The sequence below is a fragment of the Dipodomys ordii genome, unplaced genomic scaffold, assembly GCF_000151885.1.
Source record: "Dipodomys ordii isolate 6190 unplaced genomic scaffold, Dord_2.0 Scaffold18, whole genome shotgun sequence".
Taxonomy (NCBI): Eukaryota; Metazoa; Chordata; class Mammalia; order Rodentia; family Heteromyidae; genus Dipodomys; species Dipodomys ordii.
The window spans coordinates 11,750,757-11,773,597 of NW_012267234.1; the positions used below are offsets into that span (position 1 = coordinate 11,750,757).

The following is a 22,841-nucleotide window of genomic DNA, read 5'->3' on the forward strand; positions in this document are numbered from 1 at the left end:
GATATAAATGTAAAAGTCAATGTTTTTAAATTTAAAGAAAATATAGAATGATTCTTTACTCTCTGAATAAGCAAGAAATTCTTAAGTAACATACAAACAAAAGCACAAAACTTACAAAATTTTTTATAACTTATCCATTAACTTGAGAACTTTTATTCATCAAAAAAGGAAAAGAGTGAAAGACAAGTGAGAAATTCCTAGCATACATATTATCTTCAAATGAATAGTATACATTACACTGAAGGAATGGCTTAGAAGGAAAAGACATAATTGAATTTAAAACTGAGAACATGATGGGCAGTTATTTCACAGAAGAAGAAATCTAAGCCACCAATAAAGAACAAAAAGGCGTTCCGTCTCATTAGTCATCTTGAAAATGGAAATGAAAGCAACAGCTAGACACTGTTACATACCTACCAGATGGGATAAAATCAAATATGCCTGTACCACACACTGTTGAGGATGTGGAGGAACAACAGCACAGACATTGCTGTTTTAATCACTTTGGAAAGCAACTAGAAAAGTCTATCAGGAACTGATTCCCAAGGCCATGCATGCTCTGCTTTTGAGCCTGTCTGGTTTTGTGACATTTTCCCTCAGTTCTGTGTCTTTCCCTCCCAGAACCTATTTGGTACCAGCTCTTCTCACCCTGGTCCTGTCCAGGATCCTCTCTCCCACCACCCTCCTCTCCCTGCTCTTGGTTGGTGGTTGTCTTCCCTCTAGTTTCCCTCCCCCTGGCTTTAGCTCATGTAAGCTGGACAATGGCTTTTCTTCACGCTGAGTTTCATCAGTTCATTTCTTTTGCCTCTGGCAAAAGAAGAGCCCCTCGCTTTTTTGTAACTCACAATTTTGTAGCATCTTCCGCTTTTCAGGACCAAGCCTCCTATCTGACGCTTTATCAACAGCCTCAGCATCATGCTCACTGTCCCTTTGTCATCAGAATGAAGGCATCATGACTTAGAAAGCCCTTCTCTTGGTTCTCTGGTTGTGTTAAACAACAACTCTGTAACAGGAAACTAAGAAAGTGGACCACACCTATCATTCCTATTGACTGCCCAACCCTGTTTCACCCAATGGCTTCTGGCCTCCACTTAACTGCAAGAGCCTCTCTAGGTCAGTAATGACTTCATTAGCCACAGTGGATCTTTCTCACTTCACATGTGCCTTGATACTGCTCTCTTTTTGGTGTAAAATTACATGATATACACAAATGTGGTATAACATATGTGTATGGTATAACAATAATAATAAAATGAATGTCCATGTCTCATTACCCCTTTTACAAATAGGTCATTGTTGGTAAATTAAGATTCCCTGTAAAAGAGAACATGGGCTACTTTATACTCTATCATTTATGTTTCTAGAATTCTCTGGGGTCCTTTAGGCCTCCTAAAGCCCATCTACCAAGACTCTCCCTCCCTCCCTACCCTCTAGGAGAAGTCTGCTAATTTACCTAACCAGGAGATGAGATTAGCCTCAGGGACCAAAGAGAGAGCAAATCTGATCTTCCAGAGACAAAGAGGGCCTTGTAGCACTTTGTAGTCTTTGTAGCACCTATGTGACCAAAGGCAAAGAGAGACAGAACAGGGAAGAGGTAGGCCCTTAGCCTACTTTGTATTGAAGTTAAAAGTCTCCCGTATATTGGGACCATGTAATTTGCTTCTATTTACAATTCATTTTAGTCCAAATGTCCTGAAGTACAGGCTCTGTTACTCCATAGATAAATGAGTTAGACTGTTATCATTTCGATTTTGAATGTTACACAACTTTTTGTCCTGCTTTCATGTTGTTATAAAAGAACCCTAATCACCTTATTATGGATTCATTCTTTTTAAAATATTTTCCACCGCCTTTAATATCAGCAGAGAGCATCAAGCTTTTGGAGATTCAGTGAGAGTTAAGCTGGCTTTGAAAGAAATCAGTGGAAAGTATGAGTGCATATCTGAACCTGGGTTGTGTCTGCTTCTTTTAGTGATAGGATTCATAAAAAGTTTGTTTGATGTATCTCCATGTTTATATTAATTAAAATTCCTCCAAAGCAAGCTAAGTCTATGGGAAGTCAGACATTCCAAAAAATATTGACTTGTAAAACCTTCCTGCTTTGAAAGTATTTCTCAAGGGTTTTGAAGCTGATCAGATTTTAAGGACAATTTTACAGCTTGCTGATATTTGGTGGCCTTTCTAAGAGCATGTAGCAGTGGGGACACCTTCTGGAGCTTTGCTAGAAGTGACCATTGCACATAGATAACTGTCAAGAGTGCTTCAAGGTGGATTCTGGTCACAGTCCTTCATAGCCAAGGACTCACCACACTCACCTCATAGCGAAACTTGTGGAAGATCATTTCAAGTGCAAGGTCATAGGTGTCTCATTTTTCCTATCTAGATTATAATTGGGACATGTTCTAAACAATGCATTCTATTTTCTTGTGTTATGGCTTCCAATATACATGTGTGTGTATGTGTGCAAGCACACGCGCATGCGTGCATGTACACATATGTGTGTGCATGCTGCTACCGGGGCTTGAATTTGGAGCCTGGGCTCTGTCCCTTAAGTGAATGTTCCCATTTGCAAACACACAATGAACACTGACACACACTAGTAACTCATCTGTAAACTTGTTCTCCAGGTTTTTATTTTGGCGCAATTCTGTTTGCAGTGAGGGGGAAATGGGAAAGGAGTGTAGTGCACTTTTTAATTTTAATTTGCAGCACAAATGGTTTTCTATTGATCCTTACCAAAGAGATCAAAATAAAACAGAAAGAGGAAGACTGCTGAGCACAGGCCAGAACTGCTGGTCAGCATGGATTTGACATTTGTGCAATGTTGTCACAGTCCAAGGGATGTCCTCTACTGGTTCCTCCTGGGATTCTGATATTAGCTCTGGATTAGGAGCAATATTGATTTTCCTTTTTGCTATGCACTCTCTTTTTGAAATAATGGGATCTAATTGTGTTCAGGTCAGCACAGAAAGAAAGTAATCACCTATGTCTGGAGGCAAAATGAAATCTGATCCAAAATAAACAAACAAACAAAAAAAGACTTGGTTGTCTTTTTGTGTGTGTATGTGTGTGCTGGTACCAGGACTTGAACTCAAGGCCTGGGCACTATCCCTTAGCTTTTCCACCTTGGCTTCTTGGTGGTTAATTGGAGATATGAGTCTCACAACCTTTTCTACCTGGGCAGGCTTCAAACCAAGGTCCTCGGATCACAGCCTCCTGAGTAGATGGGATTACAGGCATGATCCACTGGTACCCAGCTGATATTCTTTTCTTTTTTTATCAGGTTTTCCAATTTTAGTAAGTTAAGGCTTCTGTTCTGACAAAAGTCTCCCTGTCTCCTGTAGCTTTGCCTACCATCAAGAAGGGCTGTGTTAACCTTCTCTCTGTTTCCAAAGGACCTACCCTTTCCCAGTTGTCCAGGTATCAGTGTCAGCTAAGGTGTTGTTTTTCCTCATGTGGGCAGATACTGCACAGCTTTGTCCTTTTCCTTGACAAATGGTCCCACATGCTCTCTTTTCATTCCACACATCACCCCAGGGGGTACAAATGTTGGATGAGAGAGTACTGTTATATGTGCAGTGATGTCCCCCAGGCATCTCTGCAGACCTGGGGTGATTTAATAAGGGCTCAGAATTGTCTTTTGCTATTCTCACTGTCCCTAGCTGGTACAGCTACAGTGCAAACTCCACATTAATTATCAGCTCTGTCCTGGGCTGTCACAGTGACTTACCAATCTTGCTGTCCAACAGAAGCACCTGGGAAGACTTAAAACTGATTCCTGGGCCCATCTTGAGGCCTCTCAGATCAGAATTTACCCACAAAGATTTAAAAAGATTTATTGCAACAAGTTTCCCAGAAGATTTTTCCAGCACTCACCCGCTAGAAGTCCTCTTCCCAGAATGATGTGGCTTTGGCCACTATCTGGAGACCTATGGTCTGGAAAGGATGAAAAGAACTTTTCCTTACTTCTTTAAGGCCATGCAAATAGAGGTGCTTGTGTAGAACAGTCAGATTTTCTGTATGCTGCTCAACTATTCTCATTCACCTACCCAAACACTCATATATACATTTTTTCACTCATTCAACATCTATTGAGCTCATGCTCTGTGTATTAGATTCTGTGCATTGGGGATGTAAAGAAGAAACTTCCTGGGTTGGGATGTAGCTCAGTGTCAAAGTGCTTGCCTAGCAAGTGCAATGTCCTGGGTTTGATCCCCAGTAACAAGAAAGAAAAGACAAAAAAAAAACAGTTTTAATAAAAAAAAAAAAGAAGAAGCCGGGCATTGGTGGCTCACACCTGTAATCCTAGCTACTCAGGAGGCTCTGAGGATCAAGGTTCAAAGCCAGCCCAGGCAGCAAACTCCATGTGACTCTTATCTCCAATAAACCACTCAGAGAACCAGAAGTGGCTCAAGTGGTAGAACGTTCTCCTTGAGTTGAAGAGCTAAGAGACAGCATCCAGGCCCTACACCCAACCAGGAAGGTGTAGGAAGCTCAGCACCATCTTAATAATGAGGAAGGAAGGCTCAGTTTAGTTCCTTCACTAGGCAAGAAAATAACATGGTTATTATCCATTTATTTTTTTCAATGGTAGGAAACAATGGGTTTTCATTTGTAGTAATGATATAAAATTTCCTTTTAAACTAAGTCCATGTAGTTGTCCTGGTGGCAAGGTTGTGCCAAAAATCCAAATCTGCACTTCCAGGACCTGACAGGAAATGACTCAGATGCCTCACCTTATCTCAGCCCAACCATCAGCCCAATGATGGCAGCAGATCCCATCATCCTTAGGCAGGCCTAGTTGTCCTCAGGCCAGGCACTGTATCAGATACCAGTGCTCAGTGAGCGGTCAGTCTTTGTGTGTGTGTGTGTGTGTGTGTGTAAAAATACTGTACAGAGGGGTTACAATTACATGGTCAAGGTAATGAGTACATTTCTTCTCAAGCATTGTTGCCTCCTCCTTTGTTTCCCCTTCCCATCCCTTCCCATCCCCCCCCTTCCCAACCCCCACCCCCCAGGCCAAAGTTGTAAAGTTCGTTTTTTGACATAACGCCTTGTACATCTCATTGTTGAAATGGGTCCACCTGGGAAAGACAAGTATGAGAGGAGAGGCTCCAGAGGCCGGTGGGTATTCAGAGGACTCTGAGACTCAACCCAGACTTGGATGGCTGATCATGAAATTTTTAGGAGCAAATGATAACCTTAGCTGGGACTTAACCAAGTCAAGTCCAAGGGGAGGTACAGGGTAGAGTTTCTAAATCTGCCTTGTCTAGGAATTGTAAGGTAGCCTTTGAAAGTGAGAGCTCATGGGCTCTGATTTGCAGAAGTTAATGTGCACCTGTGTCACACCCCTCCCCAATACCTTTTTCAGGTTTGTGCCATGGCAAAAGAAGCACTTCAGTAACCCCATGCCCCACTTAGGGTCGGCCCCAGCAACATCAGTAACCACTAGCTGGCCAGCAGTCGCAACGGGAAACACCCCAGATATGGATTTGAGTGATTCTATTAAGTAAGTGCAAACACCACCCCAGAATAGAGTTTTCTTTAATAGCATGCTTCTCTCTAATCTCTCCTACTTTCCAGTACCCATTCCTCATCTGTTTAGAGTCAAACTATTTACTAGTCAAGTGTCTCAATTAGTCTTTGTGGGTGGGAAGTGGAGAGTTGCCTGTACTCTTAGGAAGGCACAGAGCCCTAAACCAAGGGATCTTGAACCCTCCTTTCACCTCACCCCATCCCCTGGGTCAAGACCTGCAGCCAGATTAAGTCCCAGTTAACAAGTGGAAACCAATACGATAAGCCATCAAACATTTTTGTCCTTATAATGCTCCAATTAAGTATGAAATGTGACATTGAGCTCTGGGGGTACGTCCAATGGTTGGAGCTTCCTGGGATTTTCTGTAGATCAGACATAAGCTTGATATCAGCTCCAGGAAAGTATGGGGCTTTATCAAAAACTGCCCAGTTTAGTAGCCTACACAGCACATTTAGGGGCAGTACACAATGGAGAACTGCCAGCTGACCAAAAGGTCAGCTCAAAAGAGAAAGATATCCTTTAAGTGTGACTTCCCCTTCCTTTGAGGTGTGGCAGAGGGAAAGAGGGAGGGGGCTGGAGGGAGGGGTAACAAATAAGACTGGGTGGTGATGGCTACCAAATGAGTGACTCCATTTTATTAAACTCTACAGGACTATACTGATAAATGACGATGCTAGACCTGAAGAAAAAGAGCTCAAGAAAACTAAAGCAACCACCTTGGTCTCAGATGTATGATTCCTTTGCCCTGGGGTGGCAAGTAGAGGGTCCTTCCCAAAGCAAAGTCAGAGCTAGGAGTAGTGCTGGGGTTGAGCTGGGATGAGGCAATGTAGCTTTGTCCAGATGACTTCCCAATCACATCTCCCAGGATCTAGCACCTCAGTGAGGAGCCTGGACAGAGATCTCTAAAGCAGAAAAGACAATTGATAGCAGCTACTAAAGGAAGAATTTTTTCCTCAGTGATTCCATCATAAAGGGAAGATGACAAGAATGTAAAAGTGCATACATTCTTCTTTTAGAATGATGGCCTATAGAAGCTATCAGAGACAGTGATTTGCAAAGAAAAATACTTGTATTAAAACAATATCCCATACTTTGTAGAAGCAAGAACAACTGAAAACAACATTATTCCACCAATAAAAGACTAATTGAATAAACTAAATTACATCTGTACAAGTCAATACTAAGTTCTCTATGTAGTAATATGGTGCCTATCTGACAGATCAAGTGAAAAATACTACATAAAAAGGATGGCATAGAGTGGGGTATATGCATGTCAAGATAAAAAAGTATATGAAAAAAATACATACATGTATATGCTTTGCACCGTTCTAAGCATTGTTGAAGTTAACTCTTTTACTTCTCCCAACAACCCTGTCCAGTATATCTGTCCAGCAATGATGTTGGCATACTGGGCAGCTCTGGCTTGCTCTAGACCACTGCACTTTATTTTGTCTTAAATAATCACATAGATATATTTGCTTATACATGGAATATAAGCTTCATGAGAGTTTCTACTTTGAACATTGTTTTATCTCCAGGGACCCAGAATTATTTATAGTAAGTCATCAATTAATATTAGTCAAATGAATAGTAACTACACAAAGCATATCTGAACTAGACAGTTACCCTGAGAGGGACAACTGAAGAACCAGGGAGTAGAGCTTGGAATCCTATTTCTTTTTATGATATCCCTTTTGGAATGTTTTAAATTTGAATATTTTAAGCATATATATATATATGTGTGTGTGTGTGTGTGTGTGTGTGTGTGTGTGTGTACCCACATGTGAAGATTCTGTAACATGGGAAGATGACATGTCATCTGCAAAATCAAAATATAAATGTAGATATATATATAGATAGATCTGTAGATAGATCTATATAGTCTACAGACATACTCTACATATATTACTGAATGATTGATAGATTCATTTTCATTCCTGTGGAGTTTCTGTAACTTTTCAAGTTTTTTAGGATGAATATCTGTGAGTATATAACACACTTGTCTTTTAGTTGTTAATTCTTTTCCAATTTTCAAAATTACTTGACATAGAAAATTCAAGATTGGGGGCTGAGAAGGTGGCTCAGTGGTAGAGCGCTTGCCTTGCATGCATGAGGCCTTGGGTTCGATTCCTTAGCACCACATAAGCAAAAAGGAAAAAAGCCGGAAGTGGCGCTATGGCTCAAGTGGTAGAACGCTAGCCTTGAGCTGAAGAGCTGAGGGACAGCACCCAGGCCCAGAGTTCAGGCCCGCCACTGGACCCCCCCAAAAAAAGAAAGAAAAGAAAAGAAAAATCAAGATTGGAAAGGCAAAAAACTCTTCCAAATCTCATTATTCATATAAAAAACTGAAATTGTTTACAAAACAACAAATAGATATCTATATCTATATGTAAATCTCGGAATGAACTACACCCACTAACACCTTCAGACACAAGGCCTATGTAATTCTACATAAATGGAGGTGCTTCTTCATTTAATAATATGGGTGTCCATAAGGCACATCATCCTTCATAGATAGAGGACCATGTAAACATTATTTAAAGTGATCTATTGATGGACAATCAGTTTGCTTCCAGAGTTTTGCTGTTAGTAAATATCCACATATGTTCATTCTGACAATTGTTTGATTACCTAGGAAAGAATGTACTGTTTCTATAATCTTATGCAACATACTTCCTTTTTCTGGTAGTAATGAGGAGACCTCAATGATCCATGACTCATGACCACTCACTTCTCCTCACATCTTTAATTTCTAGAGAATGAAAAATGGTCCTGCTGATACAAATAAAAAACAGAGCCAAGCAGAACTTCGGGAACTCCTATGGAACTTGGAACTAGAGGACATGCTTTCCATTGGGATAGAAGAAGTAAGTAATACCTTGTAGGTAGTTCCTGAAAATCATCTCATACTGGCTGGTGCTGACCAAGCACCCAGCCCTAGGTCAAACATGCATCTCACCAGAGCACTGTGACCACTGTTTACCATGAGATGCTTTTTTAACCTAGTGAATTAATAACCTCTTATGGAGTCAAACAAGTCAGGAACTTGACTGTCAATTGACATGACCTTAGCTTGCCTCCTGTAAGCCATTATCCTGATCACCTTTTTCAGGTAGGATGACTTTCTCTGCAGGTGTTTGACATTTTGCCCCTCTATGGTATCCTGTGGCCACACAGCAGCCAGAAGATATTTTTTACCTTCTATGGACATTGTGATATAGTTGCCCAGGCAAAAGTTATGTGTGAAGTGGAAGGAGGACCCACCTATGAAATAACACTGAAGGGAGAGGCATCCCTGGTCAGCTATTCCTTTGACACCAAGGATATGAACTATGGATTACAGGTACTGCAAAGCATCAGGGGGAGATTTTCTGGGTTTTGCCTTAAACATGCACCATAGTCCTTGTCCTTAACTGTGTCTTGAGCCATCCTAATCATCCCAGTCCATCTCTCCTGTCCTCCACCTCTAATCTGCTTCCACCATCCTGATCAGCTTTGCTGCCAGCTGTTTGCCAAATGTTTCATCTGATTTTCTCACCATCTTCTGAAACTCCAGCATAGTTGACATTCAAGTCCCAACCCAGAAGCCTGTGTTAACCAATCCGTTTCTTTCATCCGAGTGATCTTTCCATCCCATCCTTCAGTTTCCAGTCTCCAAAGCTTTTCTGCTGCCCTCTCCCTTGCAGCATCCAGTATTGGCTAATTCACTCACTGGGATCCTACTCTGATTCCTAACCCCTTACCACTGGAATGAGGGCCTTATCAAAGCCATGCTGAAATTATTGTGTCCCTAGTTATATGCTGCATACAAATCAACATGTTCACGTGCTGATTCTGATTCAGTAGGGCCAGTCTTCATGTCTAACATGTCGCCAGGTGATGCCAATGCTGCTGGATCTATAAAAGACTCTTTGCAAACAAAGGTTACAATGCATTTAAGCATTATTGCCAGATAAATTTTCCCAAAATTGTATTCATCCCATCAGTCCCAGACCAGTTAATCCTAGATTTGCAAAGGTATTGTCATAATGAGAAAGACTGTGCTTGCTATTCTCTTTTTTTCTTACGTAATTTCTCCAAACCTAAATTATAGGAATGGACTGGCAATGTCTGTCTCACTAGGAGGTTGTGGTTATTTCATTGATGTCTCTCAATCAGTCATCACCAGTTACTTTCTCTTCATCCAGCAGATCAGGGCTAAGTTGCTCCATCTGGGTGAGCATGTCCTATTAACTCCTGACACAAGAATTTCATTGTTCATAATTCACCCATTCTTTCCCATTCTTTTGATTGTGGACAAGCTGGTTACCCACTGGTCCCAGTCCTTTCTTCCTTCACACTTCCTCTTCACATTATCCTCTCATCCCCCATCAGCCACCCCAAACCTATTCATCCTGTAAGAACCCAGCTCAGCTCCATCTCGAAGCTAGCTTTCTCTTTACATCTTTTTGTCATTTAGTTATATGCACTCCTTGCCATAATATTACATAGTTTGTAATTGGGGAAGAGGGTCATTGTCAATTCTGTCAGTACAACTCTTTCCAATTAGATGTCATATTATGTACTCAGAGACCAAATATGGTAGAAAAATAAGGAAAATGAGATTCTTCATGAGTTGTGTGTATTGCGTTTATAAATTCAGATTCACCCGACACCAATTGAAACCCTCTTCATGTGTTGACTAAGTAGGAATATCCTTCCTTTTTTATCTCTGGGGTCCCCTGGGCAATCATTTTGGCTCATCTCCAAGTCCTTGCCCCTTCTCCTATGGGGCTATTAGACCCACTCAACTTGCTGCTGAAAATCTCAGGGGAAAAAAAAAACATGACTGGCCAATACACCTTTGGTTCCCTATATAAAGGGAAAAATCCATCCCAGAGCATTCTGTACTCATATCCTCTGTTTTTCCTTCAGGATAACATCCTGAAGGCATCTTCTTAATATAGAAAGCTTAGCTTCAAGTTTCTCTATGTAAGTTCCTGGGGTGAGGAAACTGAGGCACAGAGATTATATGCATATTCATGGCTGGAGCTAAGCTATACTAGTAACGAGGCTACGACATGACCCAGGTATCTTGAGACCAGTGGTTTTCCTGCTACTTGGTATGGTACTGACATGGCACTGACCAGTGTCTGACTCACAAAAAGTAGAACCTATGTCTGTGAGGCATGCCTATTGGTTCCCCTTCATCAGGGCAACAGCAGGAGCTCCCAAGTTGGTGACAGAGGCCTTCTTCTCCCCTCCAGCTATTTGACCATACCACAGAGCGTCGAATCACACTGAAAAACACTGGGAAAGTTGGCTTCGAGTACAAGGTTCTCAATAACCACAAGTCCTCACCAGACAACCTCCTCCCTGGGGTGCCACTCATTCTGCCTCTCAAGGTAAGTGACACATAGGCCTGGTATGTACACACCTGGGTGGGCATGAGTGGAGCATTCACTTCCAAGACTGTGATGTGATTTTTTAAATGAAGACTTTTTTTAAAAAACCTAAGAAGGATTAAAAATAAATCTAGGCCACTCATTTATTAAACAACTACTTGTCAAGTACTATATTAACCATTTTCCAAGTACCAGAGATATGTCAAAGGAACCAGAAAGACGACCTATGACTAAAGATGCACTGTGTTCAGACTAACATATTGAGTTGAAACTCTTTTGTACAACTATTTAAATATAATTGTATTTTTTAAAGAAGAAACCTTATTTTAGCCAGATATAGTGAGGCAGGTCTATAATCCCAGCATTTAGAAGGCTGAGGTGGGAGGGCTGTGTGAGTTTGAAGCCAGCCTTGGCTACATTGCAAGACTGTCTTAAAATACAAAATTTTAAGTTGTATTTTCACTAATGTCTTCCTATTTCCCTTGTGATTCCTGAGAGCTGCTCTCCTCTGGTGTGCACTGTAAGACTATTTAAGAGGCAGAGATTGGAAAGATCACAGTTTGAGGTTATCCCAAGAAAAATAGTAAGATGTCCAACTCAGCATACAAGTTCAGAGTGGTTCATGTCTGTATTCACAGCTACATGGTAGCTAGAGGAGTCAGAGGAGGAAGAGGAAGAGAAGAAAGAAGAGGGGGAGTAGAAGGAAGGGGAGGAGGAACAGAAGGAGAAAAAGGAGGAGGAGGAGAAGGAGGAGGAGGAGGAGGAGTAAAAGGAGGAGGAGGAGGAGAAGAAGGAGGAGGAGGAGGAAAAAACAGGAGAAGAGTGGCTTATGAGGCAATTATATAACTGGAACTTTGCTATTATTTTTCCCAGGTTTCAGATGATAGTCAGATTTGCTTCCTCTGGTAATTTTAACTGTGTGATTCTTTTATTTTCTGATTACTGATCTAGGATTTATTTTTTCACTTGATTCATAATTTTTAAGGCTTTACTATATCAAATTCTGTGTATAGAAGAGAAATCTATCAGTGTGTTTGCCTCAGAGACACCCAAAGCAGAGCCTTCCATTTTCAAATCTAGACTGGCACCAGTGCATTTGCCTTTGCTTATCACTGAGGGGCATGCAGTGTCCTGTCCAGGCTGAAAGCCCCTTGGTTCCTTTCTCATCTCATGTTTCTGCTTACTTATGACCAGTATCCTCTTGTCTGAATATTGTTTTAAAAATAGTTTCATTTCATGTAGGTGTCCTAAAGCACGAATTTATCCATTTCTAAATACCTATTTTTTCTAGCATTTTCTAGGACTGGAAAGACAGAAAATAGATTTGCCTTTGTGGAAGTTTTGTTCTATGAGATTGTGCTTTGCTTGGAGCTTTAGTTTATAAATAACATCATTAAATGTAACCTGTGCAATTTTCCTTTGTCACTTAATATTGTGTTTCTAAGATTCATCTGTATTGTTGCTATATGGTAGCTATAGTTGTTTTTTTACTACTGAATAATATCCCTTTTCCAACCCTTCTTAAAATAAATTTGCTTTTTCCTAAGAAAACACTTTTGGATTTTCCCTTCAATAATTTGTTTTTAGAAATAATCCTGCTGTGAATTTTTCCCTACATGTCTTCTGGAAATTTTCCTAGAGTATTTTCCCAGGAGTGGAGTTGCCAGGTCATAGGATATGAACATGGTTCAACTTTATAGTATGGTGCAAAAGTGCTTTACTTGGCCAGGCATGGTAGCACATGACTACATTAGGAGAATCGAGATTCAAAGCCTGTTCAGGAAAAAGTTAAACAGACCTTATACAAAAACAAAAAAACAAAAGCACTGGGAATGGCACTCAAATAGTAGAGTACTTGCCTAATAACCTGGAGAACCCTGAAGTCAATCCCCAGTGCTATAATCAATCAATCAATCAATCAATAAGTGGCTTTCTTTATCCTTATTTCTAGTGACATTTGCATTTCCCTGATGACCTGAAGGTGCGGTTTTTGGGGGGGGGGGTTGTTGTTGCTGTTACTGTTTTTACTGTTCTTTGTGATTCTTGTTTTATGAAATCTCTGTTCACATATTTTCACAGGGTCTTAGGAGCAGATCTTGGGTGGGGGTGGGGGGTGGTCAGAGGATACTAGAGAATACCAGCACTGCAGCCCCTGAGATTACCCAGTCTGCCACCCACCACGAATAGGAGTCCATTTGTAAATTATAAAGTGCTATCTGGGCTTTCTCCTGCACAGGGTTTTATCAGTTCAAATCAAGAGCATGTGTTGAAGGTTTACTACTTACCTGGAGTACCTGAAGTCTTTCAAAGAAGCTTCCAGATACAGATCGCCCACCTGGACCCAGAAAATATCACACTGAGTGGAGAGGGCATCTTTCCCCGAATCTGCCTCGACCTCCCCAGGAACCTCCGAGGTACTGCTCTGCCTTACAATAACTCCTCAGCCAAGGGCTACTCACATTATTTTTCTTGGGAACTTTAATCCTCTGCTGTGTTATTTCTCAATTTTCAAAGCATTTGGGGTTGAGCTAAAGAGCTCAAGGACAGCACCCAGGCCCACAGTTCAAGCCCCACAAGGGAAAACAACAATAACAAAAAGGAAAACTAACATAAAGATTGGCAGCTATCCTGATGTGTCCAGCTTTGAGGGGCTCCAGGGCTTCAGGGTTAGAATCATGAATACCCCAAGTAAGCTTCCAAGTTATTGAAACCCAGATAGTAATTCACTCAAGTACAACCTCATGAAACTCAGCATGACCTCAGATGTATATTTAATGTGTTCACAAATTACTGCATCCTTTAAAGCAGAGAAAGCATGACAGGTAAAGTATTAACAAAAATTCCCTTCCCTTCTTATTTTACCCTGAGCTGAGAGTTGGTGTTTGGGAGATAATTCATGTTTTTCTAACTATGCTGATTCTCTTCTCCTTCCAATTTCCAAAGGCAATGAAAGGTATGCGACCTACTTGGATCAAGCAAAAAAAAATATAGAAAGAGAGTACAACAAATATGACATTATCGATCACTTTGATATTATTGAGGAAGTGCCTGATGATGAATCTACTGAGGTAAAAACTAGTTTCTCCCTGCACAGAATGTGTACAGAAAGATTGCATGTGCAGAGGTTCACAGGGGCATGGTGTCTTTGGGGAACAGAAAGGAAAAGATAGCTAAGGAAAAGAACGGAAAGAGGAAAGGAAGGAAAGATGAACCTAAAGTAAGTAGACACCTTGAGAGTAAATTAAGGGCCACTAACATGCCTTAACCAGAGGCATTTCATCTTTAGAAGATACACCTGGTTGCTCTGTGAAGCTCTGGGATGAGAGTAGATATGGTAAGTTGTGGTTTTTGTGTTTTTTTAAGCTGGTGGGATGATTCTAGGTAAGATACTAAATGTGTGAACAATGCTGATAGTGATGGTGGAGAGAATTGGGTGGGTTCAAGGAATATTCCAGAGGTGGAACTGTCATAGATCCAGATTAACTGGATAGGGAATGAGGTAGGGATGACTACTATATATCTCCCTTGGATGACAAGATAAGCAGGGGAACACTGACACTTGAAACGGTGCAGGGAGAGAAGCAAGAAGTTGTGAGAAAAAAGGGGAATGAATTCAGATGCTCCATTACTGAGCGTGAGATTTCTGTGCATCATCCAACAAAGGAGTCAGAGCCACTTCTGGGGCTGAGGGAGAAAGATTGGTTAGAGAAAGTGACTTGAGAATCATCACAGTCACTGCACTCACAGGAAACAGTGAGATTCCCTAGGAAATGTATGGAGTTAGCCAAGAGGAGGGCCAGTTCAGAATGGAGCCCTCCTAAAATACACATTTTTTTTCACTCCCCAGAATAGTCCATTTTCATCCCCTGTGGATCACATCATCCTCAATGAGCATATTCTACAACAATTTGCTTGATTTTTCCTTCTAGTTAAGTGCTCATCTCCAGATGGAAGTAGAACGACTTATAGTCCAAGAGTTTGCCCTAGATCGTCAAAAAACAATTAATTCTACAGATGACACGTGCTTCAGCCATAAAGGTCACCGCAGACTAGCCAGGTACCATGCCCTTCAGGTGTTGTGTTTATTTTAGAGTGTAATAGACAAAGAAGAATAGAGTGTCCCCTGAAATTGAACATCTAGAAATGAAACCCACTCATCCATGTTGTCTGCCGTTCCCTACCATTAACCCAACCAGGCAGTTCTGACTTCTAAATCAGTATTAGAGCTGTATCTAATAGACAGGCCCTATTTCAGGCCCATTAAAGAGATGATGGCTAAAACATGGTGTGAATTTCTGAAGAAACTATGTTATTTCTAGTGTCCATTCTAGTGAAAAAACTTGAGCTACTCTGCCTCTGGAGAACACAATTGTGCATAATAGATTGGGGGAAACTCATACTCTCACTTTACAACTTTCCTAAAGTAAATATCCTGAGAAAGGGGTAAGGGCTATGGATAGAGGAGACTGGGTATGGCTATAAAGGAATACACAAGTAGCTTTCCAGATTTGAAAGTGACTAGTAAGAAGAACCTGTTAACTGTTTTAGAATTCACCTACCAGAGTATATCCTGGACTTTGGCCACATTGTCCATGGTGATGTCCGAACCCACATCATCAAGATCACCAACACCAGTCACTTTCCAGTGTCCTTCCATGCAGAAAAGCATGTCCTTCATGATACAGGTAACCAGTCCAGGGATGCCTCTCCTGTCATTTTGTCATTTCCAACAAGGAAGACATCCATCTACTAAGCCCTGCCTCAGTGGCATTCATACTTCTGGAATCACAAATGGAGTTATTGGGCCATTCAGTGATACTTTGAGTGATCATACTGCCCCAGAGAAGGTCTACCTAGATCAGCTCTTGTTTCACCTTCTCACAAAAGAAATTTTATTTGTTGATCTAGGCTTCAGTACTGAACTAGATCGTGTAAAGAATCTACCTTATTGTGAAACAGAAACATTTGAAATGAGATTCGACCCACAAGGGGCCAATCTTCCTGTGGGAAACAAAGAAATTATTCTCCCCATTAAGGTAAGCTACCCCACTGGCCCATGCTTCAGCTTTCCAGCTCTGCCTGTTGATCACTTCCCCCCAACCTGATGTCCATTTCTTATGTCTGAATCCTGATCCATCCCCCTCTACCACATGCCACATGGTAACAGCAACTTCATGTCCACTCCAGGTGGTTGGAGGGCCAACAGTTTACATCATTCTCCGAGCTAATGTGACCATTCCAACTATGTCATTGTCTTGTGGAAAAGTGGAGTTTGCCACAATTCAGTGTGGACAGTGCATGGTAGAAACTATTCAACTCTCCAATCATCTGCAAGTTCCTTGTGAATGGTTTATCCAGACCCAGAAGCCTGTTAATAAGGTAAATGTGTTATGGCTGTTGATACCCTTTTCTCCTCCACTCAGTTAGAGCAGTAATTCTAGGCCCATCCTCTGTTCATGTGAGTATCTAGTGCAAACACATGCATTGGGAACCATTGCCTAGACCCTTAATCCAGGACTTATGGTTCTGACAGGCCTTGCTATCAGGGAAAATGCTATCTTGGTACCTCTGGTATCTACCCATCCCTGACACCCTGGAAGTACTCAGAAAATGTAGGTTGTATAAGAGGAGAATGGAATAAGTCCATTTTCTATAGAAGATTTTCTAATTGTCCTCTTTTTTTTGTGGTCCTGGGGTTTGGACTCAAAGTCTTGAGCTTGCAAAGTAGGCTCTCAACCATTTGAGCCATGCCCTCAACCCTTTTTGTTTTGGTCATCCTGGATGATCATCCTCCTATTTACACTTCCCACATAGCTATCCTGCCTAGCATTTCATTGGTTAAGATGGATTCTCAGGATTTTTTTCTTGCCTCAAACAAGGATCTTCCCAATCTCAGCCTCCATAGTAGCTAGGATTACAGGCTTGAGCCACCACACTCAGGTTAATTGTTCAATTTTTTTTAACCAGCTGGAGAAACACATGCCAAAATACTTAAGACGGAAACTGCATGCCGAATTAAAACCAAAGACACGGATCTTTGAGATCCAACCTACTTCTGGAATCTTGGATCCTGGTGAGAGGTCCAATGTGCAGGTGAAATTCATGCCAAAAGAAGAGGTGAGCATGAAAAGAACTTAGATTCTCCAGATCTCTGAGCCTTGCTAAGGCCCATGTTTCCTAGAGTCTCAAGGGAAACTATGAACAATCCGTGCCTTGCTCTTCTGAATATGGCTGCTCAAGTGCTTCTAGTTCATAGAGTTGCTGTGTGGATTAATGGCCTGAAATCAGTAGGTCTAGCTGACAAATCAGTTCTTATCAACCACCCTGATTAGTGAAGGTCTTCTACCTCTGCACATATAAGTTATATGTCTTTCAGAAAAATCACTTAGGCTCCTAAGCCTCAGTTTGCTCACTGATAAAATAAAAACTAATGCTATTCCATATCAAAAATCCCTTATAGCAGTTCTGATATCCATTAAGTTTCAAAAAACCTGTTGGGAAAGGGAGCATTTCATAAGTTTCCTATCAAAATCTATTTGGCAGAAAAATATCATATGAACTGACATAGACTAAAATCTTATTTGGTTTTCAGAGTCAAACATTGCAGCTGCAGAAACACCAATGTGTTTGATTACAGGAACCTCCCTGGTACAATGCTAAAAGCATTAGTAACACAGAATATATGTTCTGTGATTAACTTGTTAAAAATCTGAATTTGAAAGTATCTTACCCTGGCAGCTTCAACTAAGTTATTACAACCTTCAACCGAAATTGTCAATAGTAATTTTTAAAAATTGTTCCCACTAATTGAGAGAACTGCCTGACTATACTGGAGTAATTAGTTGGTCCTGAAACCAATAAGCACACACATCTGTATCTCCATCAACATCAGCAGCCCAGAGAAATCACTGAATAGCCCACCATTTAAATACTGGTTGTAGAGCTTATGCATGTGCCACTTTATTAGAAAAGTTTGTGTTTTTTCATCTATATAGGATTTTGTCCTCTTAATAGCTTTCAGTTTTACATGAAATACAGCATTTTTTAAAATTCAAGTTTTTATTTTATTTCCATATTTTCCAGAAATTCTACAGCCAAACTCTAGTTTTCCAGATTGGCCAGAGCTCTCAAAGGCTTACTCTTCTTGCAAATGGACAAGGTCTGGAACCACGCCTGGAATTCTGTCCTTCAGTTCTAGAACTGGGGCCATTGCTTCCTTTTGCAACCGGAGAGGAGGCAGACGTGATTGTGAAGAATCCCTGTAACTTTCCAATTGAGTTTTACTCCTTAGAATTTGACCAGCAATATATCTTGGAAGAGAAGGTGAGCAGGAATCCAGGTCATTCTCCCATTCTCTCTACACATTGAGCCCCTCCTTGTTCATGGCTCACTCTCTCCTCATGGACAGCTTTCCTCTGTTCCCTCCTCCATAACCAGCTCTTTCTTGTCAATTTACCAATTTCTTCTCTGCTTCCTGAGCAAACTGATGAGTCCCACTTGCATGGAAATCATAACCTGTAAGTCTGAGATTTGGACATGGAAGAACTACTGAATACTTATAATGAAAACAGCCATGAGGAATAAGAAACCAGCGTTAGGCAGAAAGAAAAAATACATATGGGTGATGAGCCTACACGAGAGACTTTGGCTAATCATACCAGGAGATCTAGAACAGGGTTGGCCATTCAGAGTTGCCAACATTGATACATGTTGGTCAGGAATTTGCACCCCTACACCACCAGCCTTGGGCATATTTCTTCCTTTCCCTGTTGATCTTCTATACCACCTTTGTCATACATTTCCACATACAAATGGGTCTCCAATTTGTAGCTCTGTCCCCTATTTCACTGATCAATTTATCTGCCTCAACTTCAGTACCACCCTACCTTTTATTGCCATTTCATAAGTCCTGGTATCTGGTAAGGCAGTCTTTTCCCTTTATTCTTTTGGTTTGTTAGGTCGTTGTTGTCTTATGCTAGTACAAGGGCTTGAACTCGGTGCCTGGGCACTGTCCCTTAGCTTTTTTGCTCAATGCTGGCACTCTACTACTTGAGCACAGCTTTACTTCTGGCTTTGTGGTGGTCAATTAAAGATAAGAGCCTCATAGACTTTCCTGCTCAGGCTTAGGCTGGCTTCAAATGCAGTCTTCAGATCTCAGCATCTAAGTAGCTAGGATTAAAGGCATGCACCCCTCTGCACTCAGCTTCAGTAATGTTTTAATTCTTTTGGTTCTTCCACATAATTTTAGAATGAACTTCTTACCAGGGCTTTCAAATAACTAAAATTGGTAACATAAGAGTTACCATAAGAACACGGTCTGTCACACCAATAAATCATACTGTAGAAGTACCATGATTTCTATAACTTTATTTTACTAGGTTTTATAAATGTACATGCCCACTAGGATTGCTAGATCTGAGAGGGAAAAACATCTTTCCCAATTAAATTTGAATTCTAGAGAAATGCTTACTCATTACAAATACAAATATCAGTTCAAGCCCCACAACCGACAAAAAAAAAAAGTACAAATATCCCCACATAGTGCATGGAACATTTTTGTTTTTTGGTCAGTCATGAGACTTGAACTCTGGGCCTAAGTGCTGTCCCTCAGCTCTTCAGCTTAAGGCAAGCACTCTACCACTTGAGCTACAGTGCCACTTCCAGTTTTCTGGTGGTTTATTGGAGATAAGAGTTTCATGGACTTTCCTGCCCAAGCTGGCTTTGAGCCATGATCCTCAGATCTCAGCCTCCTGAGTAGCTAGGATTACAGACATGAGCCACCGGCGCCCGGCCTGCATGAAACATTTTTATACTACAATTTATTTTTGTGCTTACTTGAAATTAAAATTTAACTGGGCATCCCATATTTTTTCTGGCTTCCCTAACACATAGTCACACAGAAACACTTAATACCACTTTACCTGGTTTTCCCTAGATTCTCCATTTATTCAAAAAAAGGCTTACTTAGTATAATATTGCTCCAATTCCATACCATCATGTGCTACATAACAACATTCAGTTGACAATGGACTCTAAATATGATAGTGGTCCTATAAGATTGTATCACCTAGTGACACCATAATCCTCTTCATCTGTGTAAACCTACTCTGTGGTATTAGTATAATGAAATCACCTAATAACACATTTTTTCAGGACATGTTCCTGTCATCAAGAAATGCATGACTGAATTTTTTAAGAACATGTCAAACAAAATGGATAATGGAATTCCACACTTTTGTTACTGGAAAAAAGAAAAGAAAACCACTAGACATTACTTTTTAAATAAGAAAAAAAATTCTGCATGTGAAATACCTAGGCAGATCTAAGGAAAATAAAGATCTTAAATCCCTATAAGCTCAGTATTCAGCTTTACTTTTTAAAAAGACCTCTCCAAAAGGGGAACCACCCTGTAGAATCTAGAAAGCATTTCAGAAAACTTCAGCCTCAGGTAAGAACAGGGATTTGTATGAGATCAGTGAGAAGAGCAGAAAGTTCCAGTGAGACCAACAGCAGTTCCTGTTCTTGCCTTGAATAGATCCTGCGACAACTAAAGGGCTATGATTCCTACAATACCCTACTGCTGCCTCCCCGCACTCCAGGGGAGAAGCTGCCCCCAGAAGTCTGTGAGTACTTTAAGGAGGTGAAGAAGTCAAAAGAAGAGCAGATGAAGGCGAAATATTTGGAGAATCTGGCACAGGAAACTGGTAAGAGCTCAACCTGACATTCACTTGGCTTCAGCAACTACCTTGACCCCTTTAAATTACTTCTGCTGTGGAACCATCTACTTTTTGAGTTCCTGTCAAGTACCAGGTACCTTATGCATCTTATTTATAATCTTTATTAGGGACTTCAATATATAAAGGATCTGTGAATTGGCAGGTGCTGAAGGCTCACACCTGCAATCCTAGCTACTCAGGAGGCTGAGAACTGAAGATCACAGTTTGAAGCCAGCCCAGGGAAGGAAAGTCCATGAGCCTGAAATCCGCAATTAACTACCCAAAAGGCCAGAAGTAAAGCTGTGGCTTTTATGGTTCATACACACCATGGTTATGGGTTTGTCTTTCATTGGTCTAATGGAAAGTGATCTGGAGTTTTAGGGCTGGTAGGTCTGGAGGGAGCCCAGTCAATGGGTTCTGCCCCCCATCCACTGAATATCCACTCACTATGGACAATCTTTTTCAGCTTCCCTCATGCCCCAAGGCACATTCTTTTTTTTTTCTTTTCTTTTCTTTTCTTTTTTTTTTGCCAGTCCTCAGGCTTGAACTCAGGGCCTGAGCACTGTCCCTGAGCTTCTTTTGATCAAGGCTCATGCTCTACCTCTTGAGCCACAGCACCACTTCTGGCCTTTTCTGTTTATGTGGTACTGAGGAATCAAACCCAGTGCTTCATGTATGCTAGGCAAGCACTCTACCACTGAGCCACATTCCCAGCCCCCAAGGTACATACTTACCATTCTCAGGCTCGCAGGCTAAAATCCCATTTATAAACAAAAAGTGTGTCTGGCCCCAGCGCCCACTGAGATGCTGCACAAGAGGGGACAATGAGGAGAGTGGGGCACCCAATGGCAGGTGGTGATAACACTGGTGTGAGAAAGGTTCATGCAATAGTCTGACTGGTGTGTACAGTGTGATCCAAATTTAAAATTTTAAAAATTTCTTGAAATTAAAAAAATAAGCTTGGTATGGTAGCTCATGCCTGTAATCCAAGGAGATCAGGGATTTGTGTTTAAGGCCAGCCTCGCCAAAAAGAATCAGTGAGCATCTATCTGCAATTAACCAGCAAAAAAAGCTGGACTGGAGATATGACTCAAACATTAACATGCTTGACAAGAAAAAAAGAAAAGAAAAGGAAAAAAAAGCCAAGTGAGAGTAATAGACCCTGAATGTAAGCCTGGTACTGGTTTTAAAAAAGAAAAAGAAAACAATCTTAATTAATTAACTAAAACTCTGAGACATTGCAGTTCTCCTGTGTGGTATTATAAAATTCAGCTGCAAGTCCTGTTCCCATTGGTCTATCTCAAATATCTTTTTACAACTGAACTTTATAATTCTTTTTTAATAATATTTTATTTTATTGTAAAGGTGATATACAGAGGGTTACAGTTACATAAGGAGAGTAATGAGTACATTTCTTTTATTATGACATTTCTTGTCAAACAATGTTATGCCTTCCCACTTTCCATCCCCCTCAATTCTCCTGTCCCCGCATTGTAAAGTTCATTTCCAACATAGTGTCTTGTGAGTATCACTGTTACATTGGTTCACCCTTTATCCTTTTCTCACCATTTTGTTATTTCCCTTCCCTTGAACTTTGTAATTCTTGACTCTTCTTAATTCTCCAAATTTTCTGATCAAATGTGAAATTTTGATATTTAAATCAATGTTAAAATGAAAAAAAACCCTTATGTGCAGAGAAACTTCTAGACAGCCAGCTAACTGCAGGCCTTGTTTGGTGGGATTGAATAGTCCAGCGCCATGGTAGCTGATACTATGATTCTCTTCTTCCTCTGTCTTTCTGTTTGGGCCCCATCTCCCTTTTCCCCTCCCAACTCTCCCCCATTTGTTTTCATCCTTTGCTCCCTGGCAGAAGAGGAAGATATAACCATATCCGATCAGGGAACCTCTGCTAGCACGAAGAGGACATCGCTCAGCCGAGGGATCTCCCTCACATCCAACATAGAAGAGCGGCACAATCCCTTGGACCCCAGAATCTACCCAGATGAAGATGAGGATGAGGAAAGCCTGGAAAGAGTGTTGTTTCCAAGTAATTGAGCATTTTAATGTTTGGAGATTGTTTTTTAATAGAAAGAAATGGAAAAAAATCAAACTCAAATTCAATGATTCATCAACTTTCTCTATCAAATATTCCCTCTGGCCAGGCACTGGTGGCTCATGAGTGTAATCCTAGCTACTCAGGAGGCT

General features: G+C 40.9%; 1 protein-coding gene across 1 annotated transcript in view; it reads left to right on the forward strand.

Moving 5' to 3' along the window:
* The window catches only part of Hydin (HYDIN, axonemal central pair apparatus protein), a 235,242-nt gene that overhangs the window by 135,677 nt on the left and 76,724 nt on the right, over nt 1-22,841 (forward strand). Inside the window, exons 23-37 of the mRNA XM_013012798.1 lie at nt 5,372-5,509; nt 6,187-6,265; nt 8,293-8,403; nt 8,670-8,879; nt 10,783-10,920; nt 13,157-13,334; nt 13,864-13,988; nt 14,850-14,977; nt 15,469-15,605; nt 15,829-15,956; nt 16,108-16,299; nt 16,888-17,037; nt 18,004-18,243; nt 20,456-20,624; nt 22,507-22,683. Coding sequence (XP_012868252.1) covers nt 5,372-5,509; nt 6,187-6,265; nt 8,293-8,403; nt 8,670-8,879; nt 10,783-10,920; nt 13,157-13,334; nt 13,864-13,988; nt 14,850-14,977; nt 15,469-15,605; nt 15,829-15,956; nt 16,108-16,299; nt 16,888-17,037; nt 18,004-18,243; nt 20,456-20,624; nt 22,507-22,683 — 2,300 coding nt within the window. The remainder of the gene's footprint in view (nt 1-5,371; nt 5,510-6,186; nt 6,266-8,292; nt 8,404-8,669; nt 8,880-10,782; nt 10,921-13,156; nt 13,335-13,863; nt 13,989-14,849; nt 14,978-15,468; nt 15,606-15,828; nt 15,957-16,107; nt 16,300-16,887; nt 17,038-18,003; nt 18,244-20,455; nt 20,625-22,506; nt 22,684-22,841) is intronic.